The 27,468-nt window shown below is 45.5% G+C and overlaps 1 protein-coding gene across 4 annotated transcripts in view; it reads right to left on the reverse strand.

The window, feature by feature from the left end:
- Nucleotides 1-27,468, reverse strand: part of LOC125719336 (cyclin-dependent kinase 14) — a 77,012-nt gene that overhangs the window by 4,823 nt on the left and 44,721 nt on the right. For all 4 annotated transcript variants that reach the window (XM_048994005.1, XM_048994008.1, XM_048994007.1 and 1 more), the window contains one exon: nucleotides 26,107-26,240. In XM_048994005.1, the coding sequence (XP_048849962.1) occupies nucleotides 26,137-26,240 (104 nt within the window). In that variant the 3' untranslated portion in view covers nucleotides 26,107-26,136. The remainder of the gene's footprint in view (nucleotides 1-26,106; nucleotides 26,241-27,468) is intronic.

Genomic DNA, 27,468 nt, shown 5'->3' on the forward strand with positions numbered 1-27,468 from the left:
ACAGAGGAGGCTGGATTGTCCTCGTTTAACAGCCAATATATACATATTTTTATGACGACTGGATCCGATCCTCAATGCCAGCACACAACGCAGTCTGCTCCGGCGGGATCAAAAACAACCAACAGAACATGGTTTTCCGGGGATCTCCGGGCGTAGCTGCTCCCCATTTGACCAGCTGCTCTGCATAGCGTGATTGTAAATCAGGGGTGGACTACAGTACTTAAAGCTCACTACAAAGATGCTGCTGGGGAGGAACACTTGCTCGGGACATTGGGCACACTATGGTTCCAGACGCTTCCGCGGCTCCATAGAGGGAGTCTAATAGAAAGCCCAGCATCCATGATTATGTCTGTACCACTGCTCCCAATTCCGGGGGTCTTAAGGGTTTTGCCCGCACAGCGTGACCCATCATCCCACCGTTATCCCCACTGCGAGCCATATTCCGATCATTTTATCCAGCCCGTAAACAAAAGCACTAGAGAAAAAAGGAAAAACATATTGAGGGGTGAACTAGGGGAAATTCTCAAGATGGGGACAGTACTGCTTGACTTAAAGGCTCCCCGCTGGGGAGATGGAATTGTAGCGAGATCTGTCATTTCATTTTCTCCCAGTCTTAAAAATAAAAACACAGAGGTAAGACCTGCTGCTTACGTTGATATGTGGGAATGCTTGTTTTAATTTGGTCCTGAAACGGCCACTATAGTCATAAGTGATGCTGACGTGTGAGATGTAGTGAGAGAACATACAGGAGATGGTGAAGGACACATGTGAACAAAGTATAAAAGTTTGTTTATAAAAAATAGCTCACAGAGCACTTTGTTCATGGGAACATAATATGATTCCAGGAGTGCACTGCTAGTTCACTGCGGTCCTCAGATTAATTATGGATTCTTTGTGTCCACTGGACTGCAAAGGTTTCAGCTGTCGGGGAATGTTGATAGCAACTGGAGGGCGTTCAGGCAGCAATTTGAACTGTACATGGCAGCCGACAGGCTAGATAACAAGCCTGATGCAAGGAAGATCACGTTGCTACTCACCATTGCTGGTCCACAGACAACTGAAGTATTCGCTACTTGAAGAAAGGTATAACTCCATAATCGAAAAGTTCACAGCATATTGCTCGCCACAGAAGAATGCTACCTATGAAAGGTACGTGTTTCGAAGACACATACAATGACAGAATTAGACACTGGAGCAAAGGCCAAATTAATAAGCATGCAAGACATTAGAAAGATGAAAGACAAACCAGAGATCTACGGAAAGTCTACTGCGGTGAATGACTACAATGAGAAAAGATAGACAGTGTGGGTCAATGCAGGCGGAAAATAAACGTGAAGGACAAAGTGCATAATATTACTTTTGCAGTTGTGGCTGAAGAACGCGAATCACTGCTGACAACGCATCGAAGTACACGGGACTGGTTAAATGAACATTCCAGATTAGCTGTTCTCCCGCACTACCAGACTCAGACATGGCAGACTCCGTCGTCCAGAGCTACACAGATGTGTTCAAAGGGTTAGGTGTCTAAAAAAAAAAATCAAACTGAAAAGAGATGGCCAGCCTGTAAAGCAGGCACCGAGACGCGTTCCAGCTTCACTGCATGCACGCTTGAAGACAGAGTTAGACAGGATGACCGAGATGTATGTAGTCACAAACGTCTAAGAGTCGACCGAGTGGGTGATCTCCACGGCATGCATAGGGAAGAACAGAGACTTGAGAATTTGCATTGATCCAGGTGACCTAAATGCAAACATAAAGCGTGAGCATTATGAAATTCCAAAGCGTGATGAAAAAGTCAGTAATATGGCAGGGGCACAGTTCCCAAATGGATTCTGCCAAATAATTACGAAAGTTCAAGATACTGTACCTTTAACACACGATATAGCAGGTATGGATTCCTGTGAATGCACTTTGGGATTGTTTCAGCCTCAGAAATCTATCGTAAGGCCATGGAGCTGATGTTAGAAGGCCTGGATAATGTCAAGTGCTACATCGATGACATAATCATATGGGGACCCTCAAGGGAGGAACAGAGTGAGCGACTGGAAAAAGTGCTAAACAGAATCATACGATGTGTGTAAAGCTCAATGAAGAAAAATGTCAACTGTTTGTATAAGAAATGACCTTTTTAGGAGACAAGCTGTCAGCCAAGGGCGCGGAACCTGAGCAGATGAAGGTGAACACCATACTCCACAGGCGAGAAATAAGTCCTAAGAGTGATGGGGATGTTCACAACAGAGTTCCAATGGATGATAAGGCATGAGCAAGAGTTTGAGTTGACTTGTACGCAGCTCTGATGTCTGTTTCTGTATTAGAGAACTACAATCCAACAAAGAGGCTCAAAGCGTCAACAGATATATCCAGAAGTGGGCCCGGTGTGGTGCTACTCCAAGCAGAAGGAGAAGATTAGAAGCCAGTGGTCTCTGCATCCAGGTCAATGACACAATCTGAATGTAGGTAAGTGAAAGTCTGGGCCTTGTGTTTGACCTAGAAAAATTCCATCGCTACATTTACAGACTACCTACCTTCACAGGTGAGACAGACCACTGGTCACTGATAGCAAGAAAAAGCACCTAAATGACACGTTGCCAGAAATCCAGAAATTAATGATGAAACTTTAGCAGTATGACCTCCAGTTAATCTACACTCCAGGAGAGCACATAATTTTGGCTGATATGTCGTCTCATGTACCAGCAGTGAGCCTGGTGAATAGTTCAGAAACGGATGTTGGAGCTCATGTCTCCATAGTGACATCCACACTGCCAGTGACACACAAGAAATCACAACAAACAGCTGAAGAAACTGCCGAAGATCCAGAGTTATAGCAAGTGATTGATTACATCAACAACGGTGTCGTAAATGACGTAATACTGAGGCGGGACAGAATAGTGTGTCTCAAAAACATCAAAGCAGACAAGCAAACAAGCCAAGAATAACTGCTGTCTGTCCCTCCTGCTACACCGTGGGAAAAGGTGGGAACAGACTAAGACTAGAAATGATGTTGCTACCAGACCAATCAGTGATTACAACAAAGTCGATCTCTGCCTGACATGGCATATCAAGAAACGTAACGAGTGACAATGGGCCTCGTTTTAAATGCAGCGAATGACAATTTGCAGCAGAATATGACTTCATCCACTTTTACTCCATCATATTCACAGTCCAATGGCAAAGCTGAAAAGTGGGTTCATAGCCTAAAACAAGCGTTGAAGGAAGCTGTTGAATGTAGGTCTGACCCATATCTTGGTCTACTAAGCTATAGAGCATCACCCTTAGATTGCGGCTTATCGCCTGCTGAATTATCGAGGCATCGCAGACTTCGTGCAGCATTGCCTTTTTCTGGAAAGGAAAAACAGGAAAATTCAAACTTGCAAAACAGAGACGGAAGCATCACTATGACAAGTCAGTGAAACATCTAAAGCAAGTGAAGAACGGTGATGTTTTCAAGGTCAGAGATGCATGGACCAGGAAAGCCACTCTTCCTTAGCGGGTTGCACCCAGATCCTACACTGTAAAGAAGTTAAAGATGCTAAAATTCTGAGACACAGCCTGTTGCAGACAGCAGAAGCCTTCCAACCTTCCACAAGTGATGATGTGACAGACGTGCAGCTAGAGCAAGCAGATGACAAGATATATGTCACAAGTGGAGCTGCAGAGTCATCCGGCTTAGCAAGCTTAAGAAGGACCACAAGAACAATTAAGAAACCCGAGAGACTATTTAAGTAAAAAAAAGCAACAACGATAATATTTGAGTTGTTATGGACTGTCAGCATTTCTGTGTTGGTGTTTTTTGTTGCCACATATTTATAAAAAAAAGAGCTTCTGAAGTGAAACACTTTCAGCTAAGAAGTATTCTTTAAGTTTTCTGATATTTTATTGGATTGATATTTTTTAGGGCGGCATAGTGGTGCAGTGGTTAGCGCTGTTGCCTCACGCCTCTGGGACCCGGGTTTGAGTCTCCGTCTTGGTCACATGTGTGCGGAGTTTGCATGTTCTCCCCATGTCGTCGTGGGGTTTCCTCCGGGTACTCCGGTTTCCCCCCCCCCCAGTCCAAAAACATGCTGAGGCTAATCGGACTTGCTAAATAGGAGTGCATGTGAGAGTGACTGGTGTGTGAGTCTGCCCTGCGATGGGCTGGACCCCCATCCTGGGTTGTTCCCTGCCTCGTGCCCATTGCTTCCGGGATAGGCTCCGGACCACCCGCGACCCAGTAGGATAAGCGGTTTGGAAAATGGATGGATGGATGATATTTTTTTATCTGATGATGGTGTTACTGCAGTTAAGAAAGAGGGTTGTGTTGATATGTAGAAATGCTTGTTTTAATTTGGTCCTCCACTAGTTGTACGCGATGCTGACGTGTGAGGAGATATACAGTAGTGAGAGAATATACAGGATATGGTGAAGGAGACGCACAAATGAAATTTAAAGTGTTTATTCATAAAAAAACGGCTCACATAGCACTTTGTTCACGGGAACATAACACTGTTTTGACTCATGATTTAGATTATTGCGAAAAATCGTATGTTAAACATAGATTCAGAGGGATCTAAAAAATAAATCTCTGCATGGTCCTAGGTTATAGTGCAACAGGAAGGTCTTAACTGCCTCCTCTCTTTAAATATATATGAAATCTTAATATTTTTTATGCTTTGTTTTATTATTCAGTATAAGAAACTGCATGCCCCATATTAAACACAGCTTAAATAGATGGATGTTCTTCAGAATGTGTCATCAACTGAAAACAAATGGAAGGGTGGTGATGAGAAGTTTCCACAAAACACATCACAAGTGCATTAGGCAAAATATCAGTGGGTAGCACCTGTAATATTTAAATATGTTTGCCAGCTTTTGACAGGGACATGCAGAATTTTTTTTATTAGTCGCTCCATTTCCCCCCATTTAATCTCCGTAAAGGAGGAATTAGCGGGAACGTAAATGCCTTTTGATTATGTAAATGCATTTTCAGGAATATCCAGAGGTTATAGAAAGACTGCTTTCTGCCGGAGTGAAAGGCAGCTTGCAGGCTGTGTAAACGGGACGGAAAGCGAGGGGAAGGCGAGAGATATGAGAAGCGCAGCGGCGGCAGTTGAAATGCTTGTTTTAATTGTCATTTTACTCACACAGCTGCGGCCAACTGATAAAACGCATGTTAAGCGCAGAAGCTGCTCCTTTGCCATGGCGATTCCTTTGACTAGAAACTATCGGCAGCATCTCCTCCATCCTCGTTTCCACATTCTCTCACTGTTGCCGGCTCTGACCCCCCCCAGCTCCCCTCCGCCCCCCCCGTGCCCCATGCCCCTGCCCCCAGCACCTGTCCTACTTCATTATTTCCAGTGCGCTGCCCTGGCCAGCCACAGGCACCGGCCTTCATGCCTTATTTCTGATTGATCAAAGTGCCGTCACCAATCCTCAGATCACAGAGAGACTCTTCTATGCAAATAAGGGGGTGGAGCTTGCTGGCCTTATTACCAAAGGAATTTATAATGCATACAAGTAAAGAGAATATATCCAAATCGTACTCTCGGCAGTGCTTATTTAACACCTATGGAGAGTAAATGTACCTGTGCCATTTACTCTCCGTAGGTGTTAAATAAGCACTGCTGAGAGTATGATTTGGATATATTCTCTTTACTTGTATGCATTATAAATTATCACCTTTCTACCTTTTAGATAATGAGGTATTAGGGGGCACTGGCCATCAGATCTCACTCCTGTATTTATTTACATGGGTCCTTTGGACAGGAGTGGATTCCCCGTGGCCTAACAGCAGCGCCTACATTCTCAGTCTCACAGGTCCTGGCCGTGATGCTCAAAGAGCATGCTCAATGGGACGCTTATTGTGGTATGTGTGCGGCATTTTTACTTGAGGTTGTTTTGTCACCTGCCATTTTCGCCTACTTCATGACATAATGTTTTGTTTAGGGATAAAAAGTGACAGGTTAATTATGCGGGTTTAGTGCTATTCTTTACTGTAATTGCATAAAACGTTAAGCACATAAAATCACATAACAAGCAAGCACCATGTCTAATAAACATGTACACCCTTTGTGTTACATACAAAAGAAGAAAAATAAGTATTCATACCTCACAGCCATCCCATAATGTACAGTAAGAACTTTTAATTTTCTTATCTGTGACCAGTGCCTGGCTCTGGGAATTACGGGCAACTTCAATGAAATATAATAAGCTAAAATGAACCAAATCTAAAACGTCTAGGATTTACGATGGTTCCCTCTGCAAAAACACTGTGTTTCGTTTCGACACGTATTAGTAACATGATCAGTGAAATTCCAGTGCACATGAATTCATTCCAGACTCATTCCAGATCTGTGCTCCTTTAATATCATGCCAGTGAACAACTGAAGTTTCCAAAACACAACCTTCAAGGAGCAATTTGTTAATCAGGATAATAGGTATTTGTGTGAAAATAACAGGCTTTCTTTTATATTTATGCTTTTTTTTCCCAGGTAATTCCTTCTCTTTGGTGTTCCGGAGCAAAGAAAACGCAACAAATTTGAGGGACAGAGCGTGCAGCGGCCTGTCTGCTTCCAGCCAAGCAAAGGCGGCACTAAGCCTGCCTTGTGACGCCAGCTGTGCAGGACGTCTACGAGTGCGTGTGCTGCAGGAAAGCTGCAGTGTAAAGAAGGAAAAGCCAGTGAGCTCCAGGCATCTATCAGAGGGATTATTCCTTAATGAAACGTGACCAGAGGTGCATAGCGAGCGCTGCATCACTCAGAATATGAACCTGAGCCAGACTACCTCAGCTCGAGATGAATGCTTTAGTTTCCTGACGCTATTTAAAAATTCAATTTTCTCCTCTGCAAGGACAATATGTCACTTTTTAAGGTGCCAATATGCAGACGACGGAGGGAGAAAGTGTAAAGCTGAGACGCGCTTAGAGCCACGATCGCATCCTCGTCACTAAAGGCCCGGCGGCCTGCATGACCGAGGCCGTCCTGGCGACACCATGGGAAAGTTGTCTTAGCTGATTCTGGTCTTGTAGTAGCAAGCTGACAGGGGAAAACGAAAACAGCCCAGTGGTCATTGTGGGATACTATCAACATGCCGCAGTTCCAGGGAAACATTTCAACTCTCATCAGGCTGCCGCTCTCTTCAAAGGTTCGGGAGATGAGGTCCAAGGGGGTCCAGATGTCCCTAGATGGCCATCCGATATGGAAGATAGCAGGACGCCATGTCAACGCTGAACCCCAGCCATGTTTTAACTGGTTCCTGGTTTCTACGGTGAAATTGCCCAGCACAGAATGGATACAGGCTCACTAAGGCTCCTCGCCACAAATCAACATCAATATACATCAATTTTAATATACATCCTTATATGTTGTCTTCTGACATCAGACTGACTGCAATCTCAGTCCCATCTCAGTCCCAGGCCCTACTGTACAGCTCGGGTCGTTGGAGCGGAAAACGTTCCCATTCGTTCTCATTCCGCCCCGCTGCTCCGTTAAACCCATCTCTACTCCTGCACCACCCCATTCCTTTCTCGCATCACTGACTCACGGCATACTGTTTGCTGTCCAGCCTGGAGCGTGTCTTGGAAAAAAAACCCAACCCATAATTCAGCATCAAAGATCAATGTGTGCCACACATCTGGAGGACGTACCCCTTCTGGTGTACACACGGTCCCAAAGGCTCCTGTGTGTCGTAACCGAGCGAGCACGCTTCCATCTTCTGGTAGTCGTGTCCGGTCTCCGAAGCCCAGCTTTCATGCAAACTGCTGCTTTCCACCACCAGTCATTATCGGGTGTCTTTAACGCTACTGATTCATCTGTTTCCAATTTCCTAATGAACTGGCAACTAGTCTTTTACGGGACAATTTCCCTTCTGTCAGCAATTTTTCTGTCTTCGATCAAGCTGAGCAACACAGAAATCCAACCCCAGTTTCAGGAAAAACACAACTGTTCAAGCACATTTGCTCTATCTTTAAAGGTCTCCCTTCCTGAAATCGACATCCTTGGTTTTAGAAACATAAACATTCCTTGGACTGCGATTCCTGCCGTATGATGTGAATGATGTGAAAATATTGTATCTATCCAACTTAAACAGTACACGGTTATGGTAGGCAAAGAGCACATGGCAGGATCCAAGGAGGGGATGCCAGTCCATTACAGGGAACACACTCACACACACTATAGGTAATTTAAACAAACCAGTTGAATTGTAGAACCGCAAGAAGGTATTGGCATCAACAATTCACAAATTTCCCAGGGCGGTGGGTTCAACACAAGTGCTAGTGTTTAGGGGCTGTGTCTCCCTGAGAAAATGTTGAAGGGAGGGGCCATTTTTGGGGCTGCCGTTTGGACGTGAGGGGCCACGAAGGAGTGGAAGCTGGAGGTCCTGTGACCTGCTCCTAACATGCTCCAAGGCCAAGCGTCTTCGGAGAAGACGAATCCCTGCCCAGACTGCCACCTGGAGCTCTCTGTTGGTACTGTGAGGTTAAGCAGCAGTGGAAACACAGAGCTGCGGAGAGCCCCTGCTTCTCAGGCCGGACCCTGTGAACTTACTGTTCCCCTGTTGTGGACATAAATTCAGGGAACTAGTGAGATGTATAATGCCATAAAACAAAGCAGACCTACATGTTATGCTACAGGCGTATAAACCTTTTCCCACTGGCCTTGGTTACCTGGGCTGAATTAAAATATCATAAAAGAATTTCAGAACATTCTGACAGGAAGCTGATTTTAAATGCATGCATGATTAACCATTAAGGTACGGTAGGCAGCTCGACGACAATCAAATAACTGGAAGTATATTAAGAGTTTGAGGCATTTAAAATCTCACACCACCCCCCCCTCACTCACCCATCCACTCTGCCTCCCATGAAAAGAAGAGGATTTTCACCCTCGAACATAAACACCTTTGGAGAAGATCCAGAATCTCAGTAATACTTTGTGTAAATGTACACAGCTGGGCCCCCCGAACTGCGATGAGCCACATCTCAGTGCAAGCGATCAGCATTTTAATGCTGATAACCAAGTTATGGATCACCCACAGTTTCTATCCAAACGTTTCCCTTTCTGAGAGCAGAACATCAAACCCATGGAGGTTCACCGCTATAGCAACAGTCACTGTGGCAGACCCTGCTGCGTGACCCTGAGGCGAGATTCCAAGTGGCTTCCAGGCGCCCGTCTCAAGCTTTCCCTTCTTGCCTGAAGCTTGGCCTGCAGAACACGAGAACGTGGAGAGGAGCCGTGGGCTTCAGGAAGGCCAGCAGGAGATTCTGCTTCGAGTCTGAGTCGGTGGGAGGTCCTCTCCTCATCAAAGAGGCTCAATCTGAGATATCCTAAACACGTCCCACTCCCCACCGAGCCCACTGCTGGCCAGGGGGGCCACAGTTGATGGAAAAAGGGGTGGGCTTCTACCTAACCAGCAACACTCTTGGGCTCCATTGGGGGGGGGGCATTAGTTACTACAGATCAGTTTCAATAGACTGATTTCCAAGATGCGTGAGAGGCCTCTTACGTAGATGCGATGTAAGTTAATCTAAGCTGTGGGGATACTCTTACACCTCACGATCTCGTCGACGGGGATGGAGAGCAAAGACCGCTGAGACAGGCGAACATGGGTAATGGGCAGCATCAAAGTTTAGGAACAGACTTACGCAAACTTAACCCGAGGAACTAATACCATGTACAACAGGCGTCAGTTTTTTCCCAAACTGTTTTAAATCCCTTCAAACCCATCCCCCTTTCAATAAAAATCTCTGTGTCACAGTCAAAATAATGAATTTCACTCACACTTGCTCTGTGGATAAGTCAGCTCAGTGTCGTGTAGCTGTGGCGTGAGCTATAGCTGTAGCCACTGACAAAACCCCTCCAGGTGTTATTTGTTATTGGATATAAAGTGATTTATAAAATTTATGTAAATCTGATGAATGTATTCATTTCTATATAAGATACAGTATGTGAAACATAACATTACGTAAATAGCAGAATACACAGTCATGGGAGTTAGCAGGAGAAAAGAAATTCTTGTAGATTCCACATGAAGGAAAACATTTTGGAAACTGCTGTCGTCATACTCCTATTACTAACCCGTTCTCATCATATCTCCTGCCTAATCATCTCTGCAGGAAATCGCATGCAGCCCTTTCACGTCCCATTCGATATCCCGTGCAAATACAGAAAGCATAAACTTATACTGGACTGGGAATGTTCATGAAGTCATGGGCAGCTTGGTTTACAGCAAGCGAGTGGCGCTACGAGAAAAAGGGCTTATGGAAGGTTTGCTTCAATGCCTCGCTTATGTTCAACTAGGTCACATCCTCAGGGAGGGAGCAGAGAGAGGACACAAAGATTCATTGGGAGAGGATTTAATTTTTTCTATCAAAAAAAAAAATCCCTTCTGCAAATATAGTCTGCTGCATATGCAAAGCATTGTATAATTTTAGCTACCAGACATTTCACATTTACTTAACGTATAAAAAAAACGTGCAATTTATGAATATGTGACTTTTGGGGAGGAATTCTGTACAGAGTAATAAATTACTCTTGGCAAAAAAAATTGCTTTCCATATTGTGCTGCTCCTTTGTCCTCTCCTGCACCTTAAAAGACCTTAAAACACGATCAGCCCTCACATCTCATATGCTGTATAGTTAAATGGGTGGAACGACACAAACTCTATAGTGTCTGAAACAAACACAACCTAAATCGGACAGCTCAGCCTAAAGATCAAAGACTTTACTCTTGATGGGGTACATGATTGATCTGATGGCACCAGAAATCCATAAACCCATCAGCAAGTATCAAAGCACCTCTATCGAAAATACAATGAGCCGACTAGAGAGAACTTTGTATGTTTGACTGTATATCCAGCAAGCTATTGTGTTATTTAAATACTTAAATTCCCCACACTTGTGTGAAACCAAACCCTGTTTCATAACTGTTACAACTGTTCCACATATGTTAGCTATATCTTTGAGTTTAGCTAGGTGAAAATGGGGAAAAAAGCTTGTGTTGATAACTAATTACATCTAGATAAATATCTAACATTACGATTATTTAAATCAATGCCCAAAAAAATTTACCATGAGTCACAATTAAACCAGACTGATGCCAAAGTAATTCAGAAACAAACATTGTCGCATTAGGCCCCTGTTCTCAGTCTGAGCTCACGCCATGTATCTCTGCTTTTTTCTTCTCACTTTCACCCAATAGCTTCCTGAAGGTCCACCAGAGGCTGGGCCTGCCTGCCTGTTGGCAAATTGTAGAAAAACATTGACGACTAGCAACCATTGGCTCACTTTCTCCTTTGAAATGTATGTGATTAATAAATATCAATATCAAACTTCAGGATGTCCTGAACTCTTTTGATCAGTGCTCACCTATCAGCCAAGTGCATCTGGTCTGTGGGAAAAATAATTCAAAGAGCATTCTCAAATAAACAATATCGTTAGCTGTCCGTGACTTAGCTAATATGGTTAAAACATGGCATTGACATACAATCCGTGCTGACATTGGCTTCCCAAACCGGTCTAGCTGCAACATAGCACACTAAAACGGTTGACATTTCATAAACAATGAGTCTGGCATATGGTAAAGCAAATACAACAATTTTCTTTTTGTAGTTTGGTTTTATGCAAATTATTATTACTCTTGTTAGCGGTAGAACATAGCTATAGTGTGAACCCAGACACTGTCCTAAGAGAGAATCTTAACAGAATCTTTCATACCCTTATAAACTGAACCCCAATGGCCATAACAGGTCGTATGTGAATAGCTTTTGTTCTGATTAAGTATTTAGTAGCTTTGCATGTGTGAAAGCATCAGATCTTGCGAGCTGCTTGGATTCAATCAGCCTTCCACTGAAGACAATGGATGCAGACGGACTTACTTTGCTATCGACTGCGAGCTGGATCTGCATTCCGGTGGGATCCATCTCTGTCTTGTCTTCTGGTTGCATCATGGCAACCTGCCAGATTCTGGCCCCCGAGAAATTAAACGCAACCACCGTAGGGTCGGCAGCTATACTCGGCGAGACTGAACGAGGATCCCCGAAGAGTGCTTTAAAAGCACGGCCTCATCCAGCGGTCGATCGATAGGTCGGGAGCCGTCGTTTTATCCTCACCCATCCCCCCAGGCGAAATACGGTCCAGGCCCCCCCTAGCATCTCCGGATATGCACTCACATGCGGCTTCCAGACAGATGCCGCTCCCTGGCCTGTCAGATCAAACTCCTCTGATTGGAGAACCCATATCTGGCTTGGCTTTGCCCACAATTAATAAATAACTACCCTTCCCTGTTTAGCATAATGCTGAATTGGATGTTGGCGATCTGTTACATAAGTGGCATTAATAATGGTGCGATGTGCTAGAATGAGGAGAACCCCTGTATCCTGGCACGAGTTTTGAAAAATTTGGTAATGACAAATGATCCCATGGTTGAAAAAAACAGTTATTGGTGGTTTCAAAGGTTTGTATATGCGAGCAACACAAGAAGACTTCAATCAATTTCATGTCCCTTAAACTACTTTCTTTTTAAGTTTTTTCCCTTGAAAGATGGCCTGCTCCTCATTATTGCAGTTCCTGAACAGGACAACTTAAGTTGAATATTTAGCAAAGACATCACGCTCTGATGTGTGCGAGACCAAGCCTTACGTGGGATGATGCTTGACACTTGACAAGGGGGCCATTCGTTTGCGATTCATAAGTCAAGATCCAGCTTCTGAAACCCTATAAGGACCCGAAGATACCACTCAGGAAATCACACTCGCAAGATCCAGATCCCTGAAGCCAAGCAGAAACACAAATGTCCTGGGATGGGTACCTTTGCTCGCTGTTTAATGCGTTAGCGCTGCACTAAGCCTGCTAGGCTACAGCAAACAATGATGTTACCTTGGTCAAATCGGAGCTCCTGCTGAGCGTACGATCAATACTCCACTAAAAAAAACTTCTAAATTTCAAACACATGTCAAAACAAAGGATTAATCCATATGAGAACCCACTCACCATGGTCACCCCAACACCGCAAGCCTTTCAAAAAGGGATTCCTCCCAGTCAGTTCCCAAGGTCGATTTTGACCTTCCCCTGACAGCGAAACACCACATCCAATATTATTATTACATGATCTGAGTGAAGGACCGGCTCTTAGGTTTCACGCAAGCTTCAAAAGATTGGGCTCACTGAAGATAGATCCATGGGCAAGTAAACACTGCTGCAAATGTCCAATTACTGAAAAGATGGGAGACACTCGTGAGGAAGAACAATGCACAACATTTCCGTTTTGGTCATGCCGTCATCCCTGAGACCCGGCCTTCTGTATTTACACTAACAGGAAAAGACGACTGCTTTAAGTGCTGTAATTGCCTTTGCATGGCAGACAAACCTCTTCATAGTTTCTTCTGCTGCCTCTGACATTCTTCCTTTATATTTACGCCAGGGAGATTATTTTGACCACTGACGCAATTGTTGACTTGCTAACTATTCCACAAACACAAACGGGGTTTCTCTTCAGAAGAGGTGCATTTCAAAGCTAAATGCTAATGACCCATAGAGCAAAATCGTGGATAATAAACATATTGTGTTAAGTTTTTCAACAAGTATTTAAAAATGTTATTCACATGGCTGGCAAGCGATCAAGAGGTGTGATAAGGCTTTATATAGATCATTCTGTCTATGCAGATACTATGTCAGCATCACCATTGTGGACCATAAACCAAATTATATGGGTTTTGTACAATTCTGAGATAACCAGGCACGACGTCCAACCTACTAATCTGTCATTATCAATTCTGTATCATGCAAATGAGCATCCGGGCTGGTGGTGAAAAACTCATCTCTAAGCACATCCACACAGAGCGTCCACCTCTACTACTGAGGGCCCACGATGCTGTGCTTCACCATGGTAGCCACAACATGCGACAACATCCAGGATCAGGATTCTTCACCCCTGCCGGATCGGTCTCTGGGAGTTGGATCTCCAGGCAAACCACAGCTATTATCAGCTGTGACACAGACACGATCATATTCCGTTAGCAAATATGTTCTGGCAAGTCTGTATGCTAGATAAATGCCTTCTGGGAAATCTATGGTAAGACATTTTGCAACAACCCAGGTGTGAAAACATGCATTTACTTGTATTAAGTGAAATCTGATGGACTGGCTGACACTGTAAAGCAGCCTTCACTTTCGTAGTCCTTTTTCTTTTTAAACACATGAAATGGAGCAATTAATGGGTGATCACAGGACAAAAGTAGGCCAGGCATCTTTGTGAGTGACAGAAGCTGTTTTAACATAAACCGCACCAAGTTTCAGATAGGATAATCTTATTTCTAAAAACCAGCGCTGGGAAATCAGTAGCGCTGTCAGATGGTATTGAACAAAAGTCTGTTTGATGAGAAGCCATGGAAAGAGCCCGTTTACTGTCCTTGCTCTAGGGCCTAACAATGATATGAGTAACTCTGCCACAGCTTCCCAGGAAAACTCATACAAATCTTCACTGTGAAACAATCAACTGTCCTCATGTGGCGGGCATCTTACTGGACTAAGCGAGGTGATTTTCCACCATGTGGAAAAGTTGAAACACAGTGAGCAGAGATCACAGGTAGGGTCATCACTGCTAACACCAGCCCGCAGCACTGCTTGAGACAAGCACGGACTGTCCTAAAATGCCTGAATTTTACAGTCTGAATTCGTAAAAACAGACCCCTTTAAAAGAAAACATCAGCAAGGAATGTTCCCCTTTTCCTCTTTGTGCATAATGGCATTATTTACAGTTTGAGCAAAGCAATGTCATTATGCAGAGGGATGTTAACTACTTAAATGATTGGTTCACAATATTTTCATATACAAATAAGAGTGGGAATATGAAAAATTATTTATACATAAATATTAAACAGCCCCGAGGCCACATGAACATATGAATACAGCACGTCGCTCTGCCCCACTCTCCGGCTCACTGAAATGTAAACAGAGAAGGCTAATTGCCATTTCGGGAAGGAATCGATTAATTTGCCAGTGAGTTGGGTCTTCAACAAAACAACGGAAGACCAAGGCAATGACTACTCTTTGTAGGTCTCAGCGTACCTAGCTGGGCACAGACTATAAAGTATTAAAATTAAATTTTTTCAATTAATTAAATTTGGAAAGTGTAGCTAAACAGAATGACGAGAGAAGTCTGTGGACAATTTAATGTCAATATCAGCACACCGATAATTCCTGACAGGACAAAGACAGTGCGTAGGATTACTAAAAAAAATCTCTATCATTCCCCTTAAAAATTTGAATTTTAAGACTTTTTTTTCCTCAACCTGGCATACAACTGGAATATTCGATATGGAATCCTTTTCATGTCTGTTAACTAAAAGCCAACGGAAGACACAAAGGGAGAGGTGCGTCTTTACGCAGACATCTCCAGCTCTGCCCTTCACGACGCCTCCATCGCTTTAGTGACAGAGCTCACATGAAGACGGACTCCGGTGGTGGAGCTTCCGGCTCAGAAGCGAAGATCATAAAATGTACAAATGAATCAAATGTCATTTCCCACGACAAAGAGGTAAAAGCAATGCGATTCCCAACCCAGAAGCTCACATCCAGCAACTCGATCCACTGTATTCATCAGCCTGCCATTATTTTTTTTTATCATTCTTTTGTTTTGCCCCTCAACCTGCTCTAATTCAACTCAAAATATATAACATATGAAGCAACAAACTTGTCAGCCAGGAGATTTAATAAAAAGAAAACATCCTAAAAACAAAAAACAAGGTAAACAAAAAGACAGTGGGATATTGTGCGAAGAGGAAGAGCTGGATTCTCATCGTATAAAGCACTGATTTACAAACCTAATGAAGATTTAGCTCAGCCTGCACCAACACCCCAAAGAGGGTACTGTCTTGTGTATTAATTAGCCTATTTTATGTAAGCGTAATGATGCAGTGAGTTTAATGAATCGCACGGTATGAATAACAATCAGGGAGGAGTTGAGGAAAAGTAAATCTGCTTAAGAATTTGTTGCGTGTTTGCATGTATTTAAGGGCCTGCTCCACTGGATACGAATTTAGCAATAATGTCCTCTGAAAATAAGCATGCGTGATTTCATGCGACGGCTGTTTCTTAAACTCTCTGCGAATATAAAACCCTGAATAATTGCATGCATAATTCATGTCAGGTGCTGCTCCTTACGCTAGACCGGCACAGCGGGGGTGCACAGGCTAACGGTCTCCCTAAACCTCGCTGCGCCCACCCCAGACTCCCTGTCCGGCGTCCTGGGCCCACACGTCTCTGCTGGGAGCAGGCTCCTCTCCGGACCCTCAGCGGTGAAAATGCGAGGATTAAGTTGGGCTTTTGCCTTCCTGCTCTGAGGCACATAAAGCGATCGCATGTAGCGCATGCTCCTAATGCAGCTGAGGAAAGGCGGGCCCAGCGCCGGCATCCATTCGATGGCACAAATTGTGTGTAAATGCCTTAGTTCCACTCCTTTATACCAGTTATCATCCGCTCTTTGTCCTGTCCATTACTAATTAAAACCTGAAGCTTCCACAGGCCCTAGTGCCCAGTTCCAGAAATGACCTTCCTAAATACCCCTTTCAGACTCCTCATCCTGCTTCTGGCACGTCCCGTAAGCTGCCCTGTAATCCAGCCAAACAGAAGCATCTTCAGCTCCTCTTCCGGCCACTCCCACAATCTGAGCCCTGCACCAATAGGAGGACCATCGGCGTTCACAAAACAATTGACGCTTCTCATGCAAGAACTCCTTTCAGCGTGCGTGTGCCGGAGAGCAGCAGAGCACCAAGCGGCGATCCGCTTTAGGAGGAAGCATTTCGGCTGTATGCGGGGGGACAGGCTGCCGTCTTTTGAGCCTAAAAGTTACGAAACCACCCAGATAAAACGTGTCGCTTATGGAAAGACAGCGGTGCATATAAGGAAAACTCTTAGCAATTAGCACGACCTGCACATCCGTCGCCATAACAGACGATAGGGTCAGGCTCAGTTAGGGCTAATTCTCAAGGGCACATATAGCTTGGTCACTGATGGGTGCATTAAACATCTTGCTTGTCTTGTCCTGATTCAAGTAGGTTTATTGGGGGGAGGGGAGCACTTGTTGGTGGTCATGTATGAAGTTATTTTATCTAGGTAAAAAGCATTACACAAGATGTATTAAATTACCAGTAAAACAAACCATGACACACTCCTACAGTGTTATACATAGAAATAATTGCTTTACCTGCGACATTCACATTGATGCGCACCAGACCTCACTGCTGTCTACGGTTCCAGAAAATTCACAACAGAGCTTTAAGAGAATCTCAATCCATCGCTTTTCAATCAGTCTCACAGAGATACGCGAGAGATGCGGCCCGTATGTAAATCATATTGCTGCAGTGATTAAAAATGAAAAACATTTACATAAACTATGATTCACATCTTCCAGGTAGATTCTACGTGCATCAATAATATGTCAGACCAGTAGCTCTGTTGACAAGAATTTGCAATAACACCACATAATGGACGTTAATCAAATGTGCTGACATTTACGAGCAAATGGATATAAATCAGAGATACCAGGACTTCTGCAAAGCTACCAGAAAGCAAATTCTGATAAATTCCTGTGCCAGAATACCCAGCGTTACCGACACTGGCATCCACTTCATACATTCTTGCCAAGTAAAGATAACTCCAAATAAAAATGTTGCTTTTAACTATCAAGCTACACACAGTATCATACTTGTTACCCAGTTCGCTTCTCGCAAATATGGATGATCTGTTTTGCAAAAAGCTAATATCCTATAAATTCTATTACTTCAAGTAGCATCTGGATAAACTTAATTTTCTTATAAATGTGTATAAGTGACAAAAGCTGAATAGCACTATAATATGCATGATACACTAACGGCAGTGTCTTGCTCACTTTATGTTTATTTTTTGTACCACTATTCTTAAAAACTATTCCTTTAATTTCAGAACATTTTTGTAGCTGTTTTTCCCTCTCTGAGACACATATTAAATGTTTAATTAATATCAGACATCTAAGCCAAGAGTAATTTCCATCAGGAAATTATACATCTGCATGTGTAATTAATTTTTTTTTTTATGTCAAGCCGATACGTAAAAAGAATTATGCAGTGCAACAGAGAAACATCTACTGCCTCATAGTCTGTTGTTATTAGACAGTCTGAAATGCAGTCATGCCTGTGGAATTGGCCGGACCATCACTCCTAAAAAAATAAAACAATATAAATAAACTACAACCGCTTACACAGAGAGTCGGGACACTACAAAGGGTTAATAACTCAGTCGAGGAAATTTGTTGAATTCCCTCCCTGGTTTTAATTCATCTCCTTTATGAATCCAAATTAGAGCGGGCAGCAAGTTCTGCACAAGCTCCTTATCCCAGATCTATCCTTCACCTGCTGGGCAGGACAATCCAGATCACCCGTGGGGTCCTGGAGCCCTTTCATGCCGTCTCCGCGGTAACCTCGGCAGCCGGGCGCTACACAATCGCCAGTGCTGGTAATCAGGCCTCGCAGCATTGACACTGCGGAGTCTTGTTAGCCAACAACCAAGCGTAAAATTACTCCACTTCAATCCTAGCACTTCGAGTCAATCTATTTTTTTTCCCCCTCCGATTTCATTAAAGGCGCGTACCTTAAGGGTGGCTGGGAACAGGCACTTTGTGCGGCCCGATGTATTACTTAAAGCTCATGGATGGGTTTCTTTCAAGAGCCATCCAGAGGAAAAGTTCCCTCAAACCACCCCCCCCCACCGTGACACACCGACGTCTCCTTCTTCTGGGACTTTCTCAACGCGGTGGAGTCACACGGGACACTTGTTTTGTTTTTACTGGCATCTAACAAGAGCCGAGTGAATATTTCATGGAAATCCAGGCTGGTACAGAAAGCCAGATCAAAATCTTGAAATTACTGCAGGGTAGAGTAATAAATAATTCAGCATATACTAGACAGATCTATCTTCATATATAAAATAAATACAGACTCAAGATGGGGGACGTGAGTAAGAGAATGGTTTAAAGAAAATAACACGCAGGTCGACGTCAGCGTCAGGTCAAATTTCCCACAATGCTCCTTCCTCAGCGTCTCGTTCTGGCCCACAGCGATGTTTACCCACTCTATCCCCTCGCGGTAATTATCTCGCTTGGGCCAGTGTGCAACACGACGTTGGACATTCGGCCGAGTAGAATTGAACACAGCTACAGGGCTGTAGAACACATACATTCATTCCCATTACAATGCGGTGAGGTACTTTTAATTAGAGCTTATCAAAACAATGCATAATGCAGACCCCCCCCCCGGCCTTTCCTCAGGATCCAGCACAGGGCTCTCCGCTCAGTAATTACACTGTCTGCTGGGGGCCGTCATGTGGAAATACTGTGGGACAGAGATCAAAAACGGCATCGCTGCGCAGGTAAGTTTCAGGGTCCCGCAACTGATCATTCTTAAACATTCTGTTTTTTAAAATTTCTAAATTTTAACTTTATTTCAATTGATCTGCTTCTGTTATAGTGAGACGGCGAGTCTGATTTCAGCAAAGCACATAAATACGCAGAAAGTTTGTCATGAAACCATCCCCCCCCCCCCCCGGTGCACGGCGGCTGAAAAGCCAGAATGGATGGCAAAGGGCACGGGGTGGGTGGGAAGGGGGGGTACCAAACCACCAAACATGCAGGATCACAGGAAAGGACTGAACCACCTGAGGTCCGACTGACCTTCCCGACGAGAAAGAGGACTCTGGAGTCATGCATAACACACTGGGCACACGCTCCTGTCTTGGAACTTTCTGGCATGCCGCTCACAGAGAGGGGGCTGGGCGGGACCAAGAGAGAGTGCGAGGCGGGGGCAGCTAAGTCAGGAAGAATAAATGACAGCTCGAGGGGCAGGTCTGGCCAACAAAGAAGTTGATGATATGAATATATCACAGGAAAGCCCAGAAGGAATCACATCATGCTCAGCTTCATAAGTGGTCATGTGACCGCACTGCGTCCCTGCTGGACGTGCTGACTGGATGGAAACACGTCTCCACCGGGGAGGGGGGCAGCGTTTCCCGCGCTTTCAGTTATGCTGCTCACCGCTAACAGCTCTGAGGCACAGCAAAGAAAAGAGGAGCGTGACATGAAAAAAGTTGCATGGAAATTATAACGTATGAAGTATAACGCTGAAGGACCTGAGTGCTGGCATCAGTTGTGGGATTAGCTGACAGTAAACACAAGGATCCCACACTCTCTATCTACTTATTAATTTTCATCTAATGTCATTTCCTCACTGTCTACATCATAGGTTCGTCATGTTCTATTTATGTCTTACATTGTTCATTGACAGAGTTCAGTTATTTAAATAAGACATAAGATATTACAAATCATAACACATATTTATAGATGCCAGAGCCCTGATGATTCTACCCCCGTACTTCATTGTTGACTGACAAAATGTATATTACACAAGTGAAAAAAATCCAAAACACCCTGACAGAAGAGTCTGAAACCTTCTACAGTCAGCTCCTACTGTAATTGAGTTATTGAAAATGCAGACCTACACCGCTGGTGCAGCTCTCTCTCTCCCTGACACACACACTCACACCCACACACAGAACATGCAGGTAGGCAGAAAAGGGAGCAGACAGACAGGCAGGGAGACAAATGGACAGAGAGGGCGGACAGATAGACAAATAGAGAGACAGACGGAGCAGACAGACATGCAGGCAGGCAGGCAGACAGAGACAGGCAGACAGACAGACAAATGGACACGCAGACAGGCAGGCAGGCAGAGAAGCATCCTGCTCAGCCCCAGCTTCGGAGGACCCGTGGGCCTGCTCCTCAACGTTCCACATGGGATGCCCCCCCTCGCTTTTCCGTGACACGCCATCTACAGAACAAAGGCACGGCTGACGACGCTCAAAGGCCCCTCCTCGGATTAACCCCCCATCCCATGAGCAGCACCCCCGCCTGGACGACCCCCCTCCCATCCCCCCTCCACCCTTTTGGAGGGAAACTATGCAAATGGATCTCCCAACCGTCTAAAAAAATAAAAAGCCCTCACCTCCCCCCAACTCTATTTTACATCTCAAGCGACGTGTCCCCCAGGCTGACAAGGCAGTCAGGCTTCCAATTCAATATCTCTCACACTCATGACAGCTGGATCTGGGGGGCTGCCACCTAAAAAAAATAGCTTGTTTAGTCATAATTAACAATTCCCCACAAATTGCCCTGGGTGCACTAACTGCTCGCAAAAAAACACAAACTACTGATGTTTCTTGCCTGTTCATTTTCTAAATGCTCCTTATCTTGAGTTCAGCAGTTTGGGGATGCACCCAGAAAAGCAGGTAAGTGTTCACTGAGCTGAATGGTCAAAGCAGGACTCATAGGGGGAAAAAAACTGCCCAATTAATGTTGAGTTTTAGACGTTGGTGATTTTGCAAACTGAAGCGCAGGGAGGGATTTTAATTGTAAATCTGAACAATGGGAAAATAAATTAGAAAGTGAGAAATAATTAAGCTGATCTAGTGAAAAGTGAGTCAAAGACAGAAAATGCTATTTTTTTTCCAGGGAAAAAAAGAGAAAGGGGGGGTTGCGCTTTGCTCATTAAACAAGCCCATGTGCTGTGAAATGAGATGTGTGGAGTGAGGTTTCCATTTCCTGTGTCTCCCGAAAGGGCCCCCATTTCACCAGTGACCCCCCGCCATCACCGGCGCGTCTGCGGAATTCTCGACGTGAGGTCAGGCCGGCTGGTTCCACGCACAGACGACGGGGTGTGGTTACAGGGACACGCAGGTTCACACGTGAGACGTGCACTGGTGAAGTTCACGAGAAATCACCCGTGTTGATCGAAAGCCTCAGACTTTTTTTGCCGTTACGTGATATTCTCTTATTCCCTGTACCCACACTATGTTGCTAAGAAATCCGATTTTCGGTTTTCTTAGTAACATGCTTCACTGTTGCAGAAGATGAATGATTTCTATTTTTCTTATTTGAACGCAGCACCCTCTTCTATGCGTTATTTCAGGGGCTGAAGTCGTTAATTATCACGTGCCTGTCTGTGTGTGGGTGTGGGGAGCGGAGCGAGACAGACATTCAGCAAGCGAGCCCAGCTTATGCTAATGTGTCTCATTCAGAGTCAAACCTACCCAACACATGTCAGAGGTGCAGTATTTTTTCCCTCTAGCGATAAACAAATGATACATGAAATAAGTTGCTTTTTACAATATTTTTCACCCTTGGGTGCCCCCCCCCCACCCCTGGGGGCCTGGACTCTGCAGTGGCATAACCAGCCAGGGTCACCATTTCGTAGGGCACCAGCTGCCTAGGTGTTATAGCCCCCCCCCTCCCCGCTGGCTGGCTTTTTCCCTACAACCCCCCGCCCTGCCCCATCCTTGCTGTGCCGCTGAAAGGGGGTGTCCATTGGACCAGGCTCCCCAGGGCCGCCACTCAGCCTTGGTGCAAATCTCTCCTACTCACTCCCACAACTCGGAGATGTGTCCGATTTGGGGGGGGGAGGGGGGTTGGGAGGTGCACACAATCAATCTGAGGCGGGGGCCAGGGAATTGGATGTGACCGCGAGAAGACCTTCGTGGCCAGTTAATGAGAGCGGCCCACAGGTCCCATGGTCCAGGCCGGGAGACGTACGGGCTCACTGGTGACGGCAATGAGTGCCCTGAACTGACCATGTAGATCAAGCAGCTCTGATGAAGGACCATCAGCAGCCTCACCTTTCAGGATGGGTGGCACCAGGCAACAAAGATTTCGTCACTAAGGAGTGTGTTTTATTATTTGTTTTTGTCCTGATTTCAGACAAGCACTCAGAATTTTGCTACCACCCATAGTTTGAGGTGGTTTTTCTTCAGAGTGACATCACTTTTAGCCTGTACTGATGGTGCATAATTCCTTATTAAGAATGTGTGGGCATATTAAGGTTTAATTTAAGATGAATGATTTCAATTCTATTTCTGAACATTTTTAAGACTTTACAGAAGGATGCAAGGCTCACACTAGACCCCGCCCATGTCGAAAAGAGAGGTGAGTTCGGAGCATGGCAGCTTGTAGAATGGGATTTTCTAAGCAGCGGCCCGATCGGGCCACATTGACACGTACTGGAGATAAATTACCATGATAACACACACTGCCAAAGTTACAGCCTTACAGCCAAAAGACAGAAAATAAACTCCAGTCCAGTGAATAGCTTTGAGGTTTAATGAGGCAATTAAAATGTCATCAGAGCCCTGATGTGGGGTCTAACCTCCCCGCTGCCAAGGACGTAAAAAGTTAAAAGAGTTTTAGCCTCTCAAACAGCTTATTGACCAGAAATACTTTTGGGCTGAGAAAAACCCCTACTTTTCGTTCTGGCTTGTCTCGATTTAGCTGATGTTGTGGACAAAATTACAAAGCAAGAAATAAGAACTCAATTTAGATGTAAATCAGTGCTTTGTTGCAATTCAGTTGACGATAAAGGCAGCAGGACCCCCCATTTAGTCGCGAGGTCTTATTACCACTGGCTGCCAATGAAAAATGGACACCTTTTAGAGACCTTCGCAGAACTTCGTTAAGGATTGTTGCAAAGTCCTCAAATCTTCAGTCAACAGCAACATGCTCAGCTCAGTTCATGAAAATGGTACTTGGGTGACAGTGGCTGGGGTGATACTTCTGGATCTGATGGACTTTCAGCTGCACGTGTGGCCTGGACTCTTCCAGAACCAGGTCATGTGCCATAAGAACCTCTTAGCTTCCAATATAGGGTTTCTGCGACTGTAAGGCTGCCCTCGCATCCAGGCCTGAGGTGCAGGAGAAGGGTGACCAAGCCCAGCACAGCAGAGAACACAGCCCCGACTGTCGCTGCTGACTGTGCTGTCCCGGCGTCCCGCCTCCACAGCCCAGCCTGGGCACTCAGACCACACCCCCTCCAGCAGGCCAGTGTGGGGTCGCTCCCTTGCTGCTAAATGCAGCTCAGCTCACCAGTGACAACCTCATCATCTCGAGATGAACACCTGTCGCCCATGCCTCTCTCCCCATCTCCCTCTGCATTCTTCTCTCTCCTCTCTCTCTTTTTATCACTCTCTCCCCATCTCTTTCCATCTCCACCCTCTCCCACTAACTCTCCTTTTCCGCTCTCCTCTCTCCTCCTCTTTTCTTCGCTTTCCCAATCTCCCTCCTTCTCTCTCTAACACCCCCTTTCTGTTCTTCCCCCTCCCCCCCTCCTCCTTGTGTATTCTTCTCTTTCCCTCCCTCTCTTTTGTCTCTTTCTCCCCACTTCCATCTCCCTGCCTCTCCCTCTCCTTTTCCGTTCTCCTCTCTCTCCCCATCTCTCCCCGACATCCCCCACCCCCGTCACTGTCAGGTGGACATTGTCCCCTGTTCATTCAAGCATCCTTCCAGGCTATCCGCTCAGACAGCCCTTTATGTGAGCTCCACACAGGCCTGTCTTAAAGCAGCCAGAGAACACAAAAGCCACTCCAGTGGGAATTTCCTGCGAGCCCTGCCTCGGCACAGCCCACGCAAAGGCACTTCAATAAAACCCACACGTGGCCTGACCAGCTCCGCTCTGCTCACACTGAGCTCCCCGTCGGTCAGACATTTGGTGTTCTGCGGGTGTGGAGAGTCAGTGAAATTAACATCAAGCTTAAACACCCGAATCGGCAGTTATTCCTCATGGTGCATCTGTCGGAAGTCGGAATTAATCTTGTCCTACCCCCACCATAATGTGTTTCTGATGTGTTTCACAAATCTGTGTCTTTTGTTCCCTGCACATTGCAGCCACACGTATATCTATAAATCAGAGACCAATCGCTCTTGGACACTCCATGCCACGGACTTTTGGCTGTCAGTAACAAATGAGGCCATTTCAATATGAATCCCGCAGCAAAGCACGCACAGGCTTTTCACTGGGCTCATTTCCGTTTGGAGCAGAAACTCGTAGGGCTGCCTTTCTGAGACCCGGGTTTCCCGCTGCTCTGCTTTCCCAGCCAATCCCAACACAATTTCCCCATGAACGGACTCCAAACTGCGTCGCCATGAACCGTAAACGTGCTGACGGCGCCCAGGAAAAACTTATGAGACAAAAAAAACACACATCAAAACTACTTTTTTTTTAAAAAGAGACACTCTCTAGATCACCTTTGACGGGACATTTCTTTGTGGGCTCTGAACCGCGCTGTGGTTCTGCTGACAGGCGTTTTGATCGCCCGCCCCTGACTGATGGTAAGACCTCCATCATTATAACACATAATGGCTTCAAATGAGGTCCCTCTCTCTGGAAAACTGTCCAAACCCTCCACCGGTCCTGGGGCCCAGCAGGAACCCATCAACATGCCATCAGCAGCAAAAAAGAGAGAGGGTGGGAGGCAGGGCGGGGGTCTTCCTCGGTTCCCTCAAAGACCCGCACATCTCTTTGTGCACCTGCCAGTAATTCGAGATGTAATCTGCACCTTAAAGCTGCCATTTCGGGTTCACTCAGTGCCGTCATTAGTCAACTAACACCGAAATTATTTGCAGCTGCCGACGGTCAATTACTTGTTTTTCTTTTCCTTCTTTTTATTTTTTTGCAAACCTTTTCACATCCCTGTTTAATGCAGACAGGGATCTATTATGGGCTTAATAAAAATGACCCTCACTGTTATGAAAGCAGACTTTTCCTGAAGAGACGAGGATGAGTGGTGAGAAGATGGATGGATGGATGGGTGGATGGGCAGATTTTTCCCAGTCTCTTTTGTTTTTTCTCATGTCAGGGCAGCCGGCATGCCCCCCCCCCCCCCCACATCAGGTGTGACATTCGCCACAAATCCATACAACGTGTCCTGCCCATGAATGCCGGGTAACTTCCGAATCCTCGTCACGTTCTTCTCTGTCTGCATATAATATTGTGCTTAGAGGTATGACCCCAGATTAAAGGAGAACTGAAAGTGGAACGACGAGATGAAAACCACTGTAAATATCAAACCTCCACTGGATGACACTGGGGCATTTAATATTTGATAAGGCAGGATTGGAATGCTATAATTGTATAAACTTTACATCTGGACACAGCTGTGTAATGTCATGTTAACACATGGTATTAACAATCATATAAATAAACAAATGTGTGTAGGTGTCAAACGCAAACCAAACAGTCCACACGTGATGAACCTCCACGTTCGATCCCCACGACGGACTCACCTGCTGTCTGGTGCTGGGGGTGGGGAGACCTCAGTTCTTGCCAGAGGCCTTGGCGTGACATGCAGCCTTCCCGCTTGCCCGCGCGCTCTCCTCGGGTTGCAGTCTAACATTGGGGACGGTGAAGGTAGAAGACACTGCGGAGAAGGACGAGGAGAAGGAAGAGCCAGCTAAACATCTTATCACCATATCTACAATGACGTCGTAGAGCCTCCAACAGTGTGTGATTTTCAGGTACTTCTACATTTATTAACTGTCCGGGAATATCATGGCTGAGAAACTCCCCTTCTACTTTGCTGTACAAAAGAAAACATATTATGACTGAAATCAGACTGACTCTTAGGCACCATTTTATCTTGTGACAAAATATCTTAGTTCTGCTGGTTTTGAAGAAGACTGTGAAAATTATGGCGACCACAAAATCCAAACCAAGGCAAAATGCCCTTTTTCTTAGTCTCACTGTGAGTGTAGTTACTATGTCACCCCCGAATCGACGCTTGCTAGCTCAAAAAACGGCAAGTCTTCCTTGCTATGCTTTCATGTTAAACTGGGCATGCTCCACCGTAAAGGCACGCCCATGGAGGAGACCCTGTAGCATGCAGGAGCCAGACGAGGTGATACTGCAGAGCCGCGGCCTCCCGTCTCTCCCTCGGGGCCTCATGAGACCACCTCTCTTGACATTCCGGGTCGTGCCACAGGGGGCAGCTGCGAGCTCCCAAGTCCACAGTACGCCTGCCACACTAACCAACGTTCTGCACCGCTGAGCGGTAAAAATCACGGCAACATTGGGTGCATTTCTGAGACGGCGGGCAAAATCTCCTTAAGCAGAGAGCTTCACGGCAAGGCCAAGCAACCCACTCCAGCCAGAGCTAGCGGGACTTAGCCAGGAATGCGGCGAATCTCGTTTTCCTGCTGACTCCCATGGGCGCCTCAAAGGGATTAGATGGTGGAGCTGAGGGTACAGAAAGGTGACGCCTGTGTCACGACGGGCCTACGATGCGATTACGGTCCTCGGGCCAGACATGTGAACCGCCCCTGAGGTGGTCTTTGCTGACCCCTTATCCGCGAATCAGGAGCCTGCCCCACCCCCAACATACTAACAACTAGTGGTTACGATTATCTTCCTCCAGCAGAAACGCCGCTCCTCGAGACGTACTGTAAATTTCCACTGTAGGCAGTCAGAACAGCCTCCAGTTAGAAACAAAATTATTTAATCTTCGTTTTGCTCTTCAAAAGATATCGGCTTTTTTCCCTCTTTCCCGTCTGTGTTTAGCGTTATGCAGAGCAGCGTCCCTGCCAGTGAATATCCCCGCTCCTGTGCTTGTCACACAACCTGCTGCGTGCTGATAAAAGGATTAATACCGG

Source organism: Brienomyrus brachyistius, chromosome 23, assembly GCF_023856365.1.
Source record: "Brienomyrus brachyistius isolate T26 chromosome 23, BBRACH_0.4, whole genome shotgun sequence".
NCBI lineage: Eukaryota > Metazoa > Chordata > Actinopteri > Osteoglossiformes > Mormyridae > Brienomyrus > Brienomyrus brachyistius.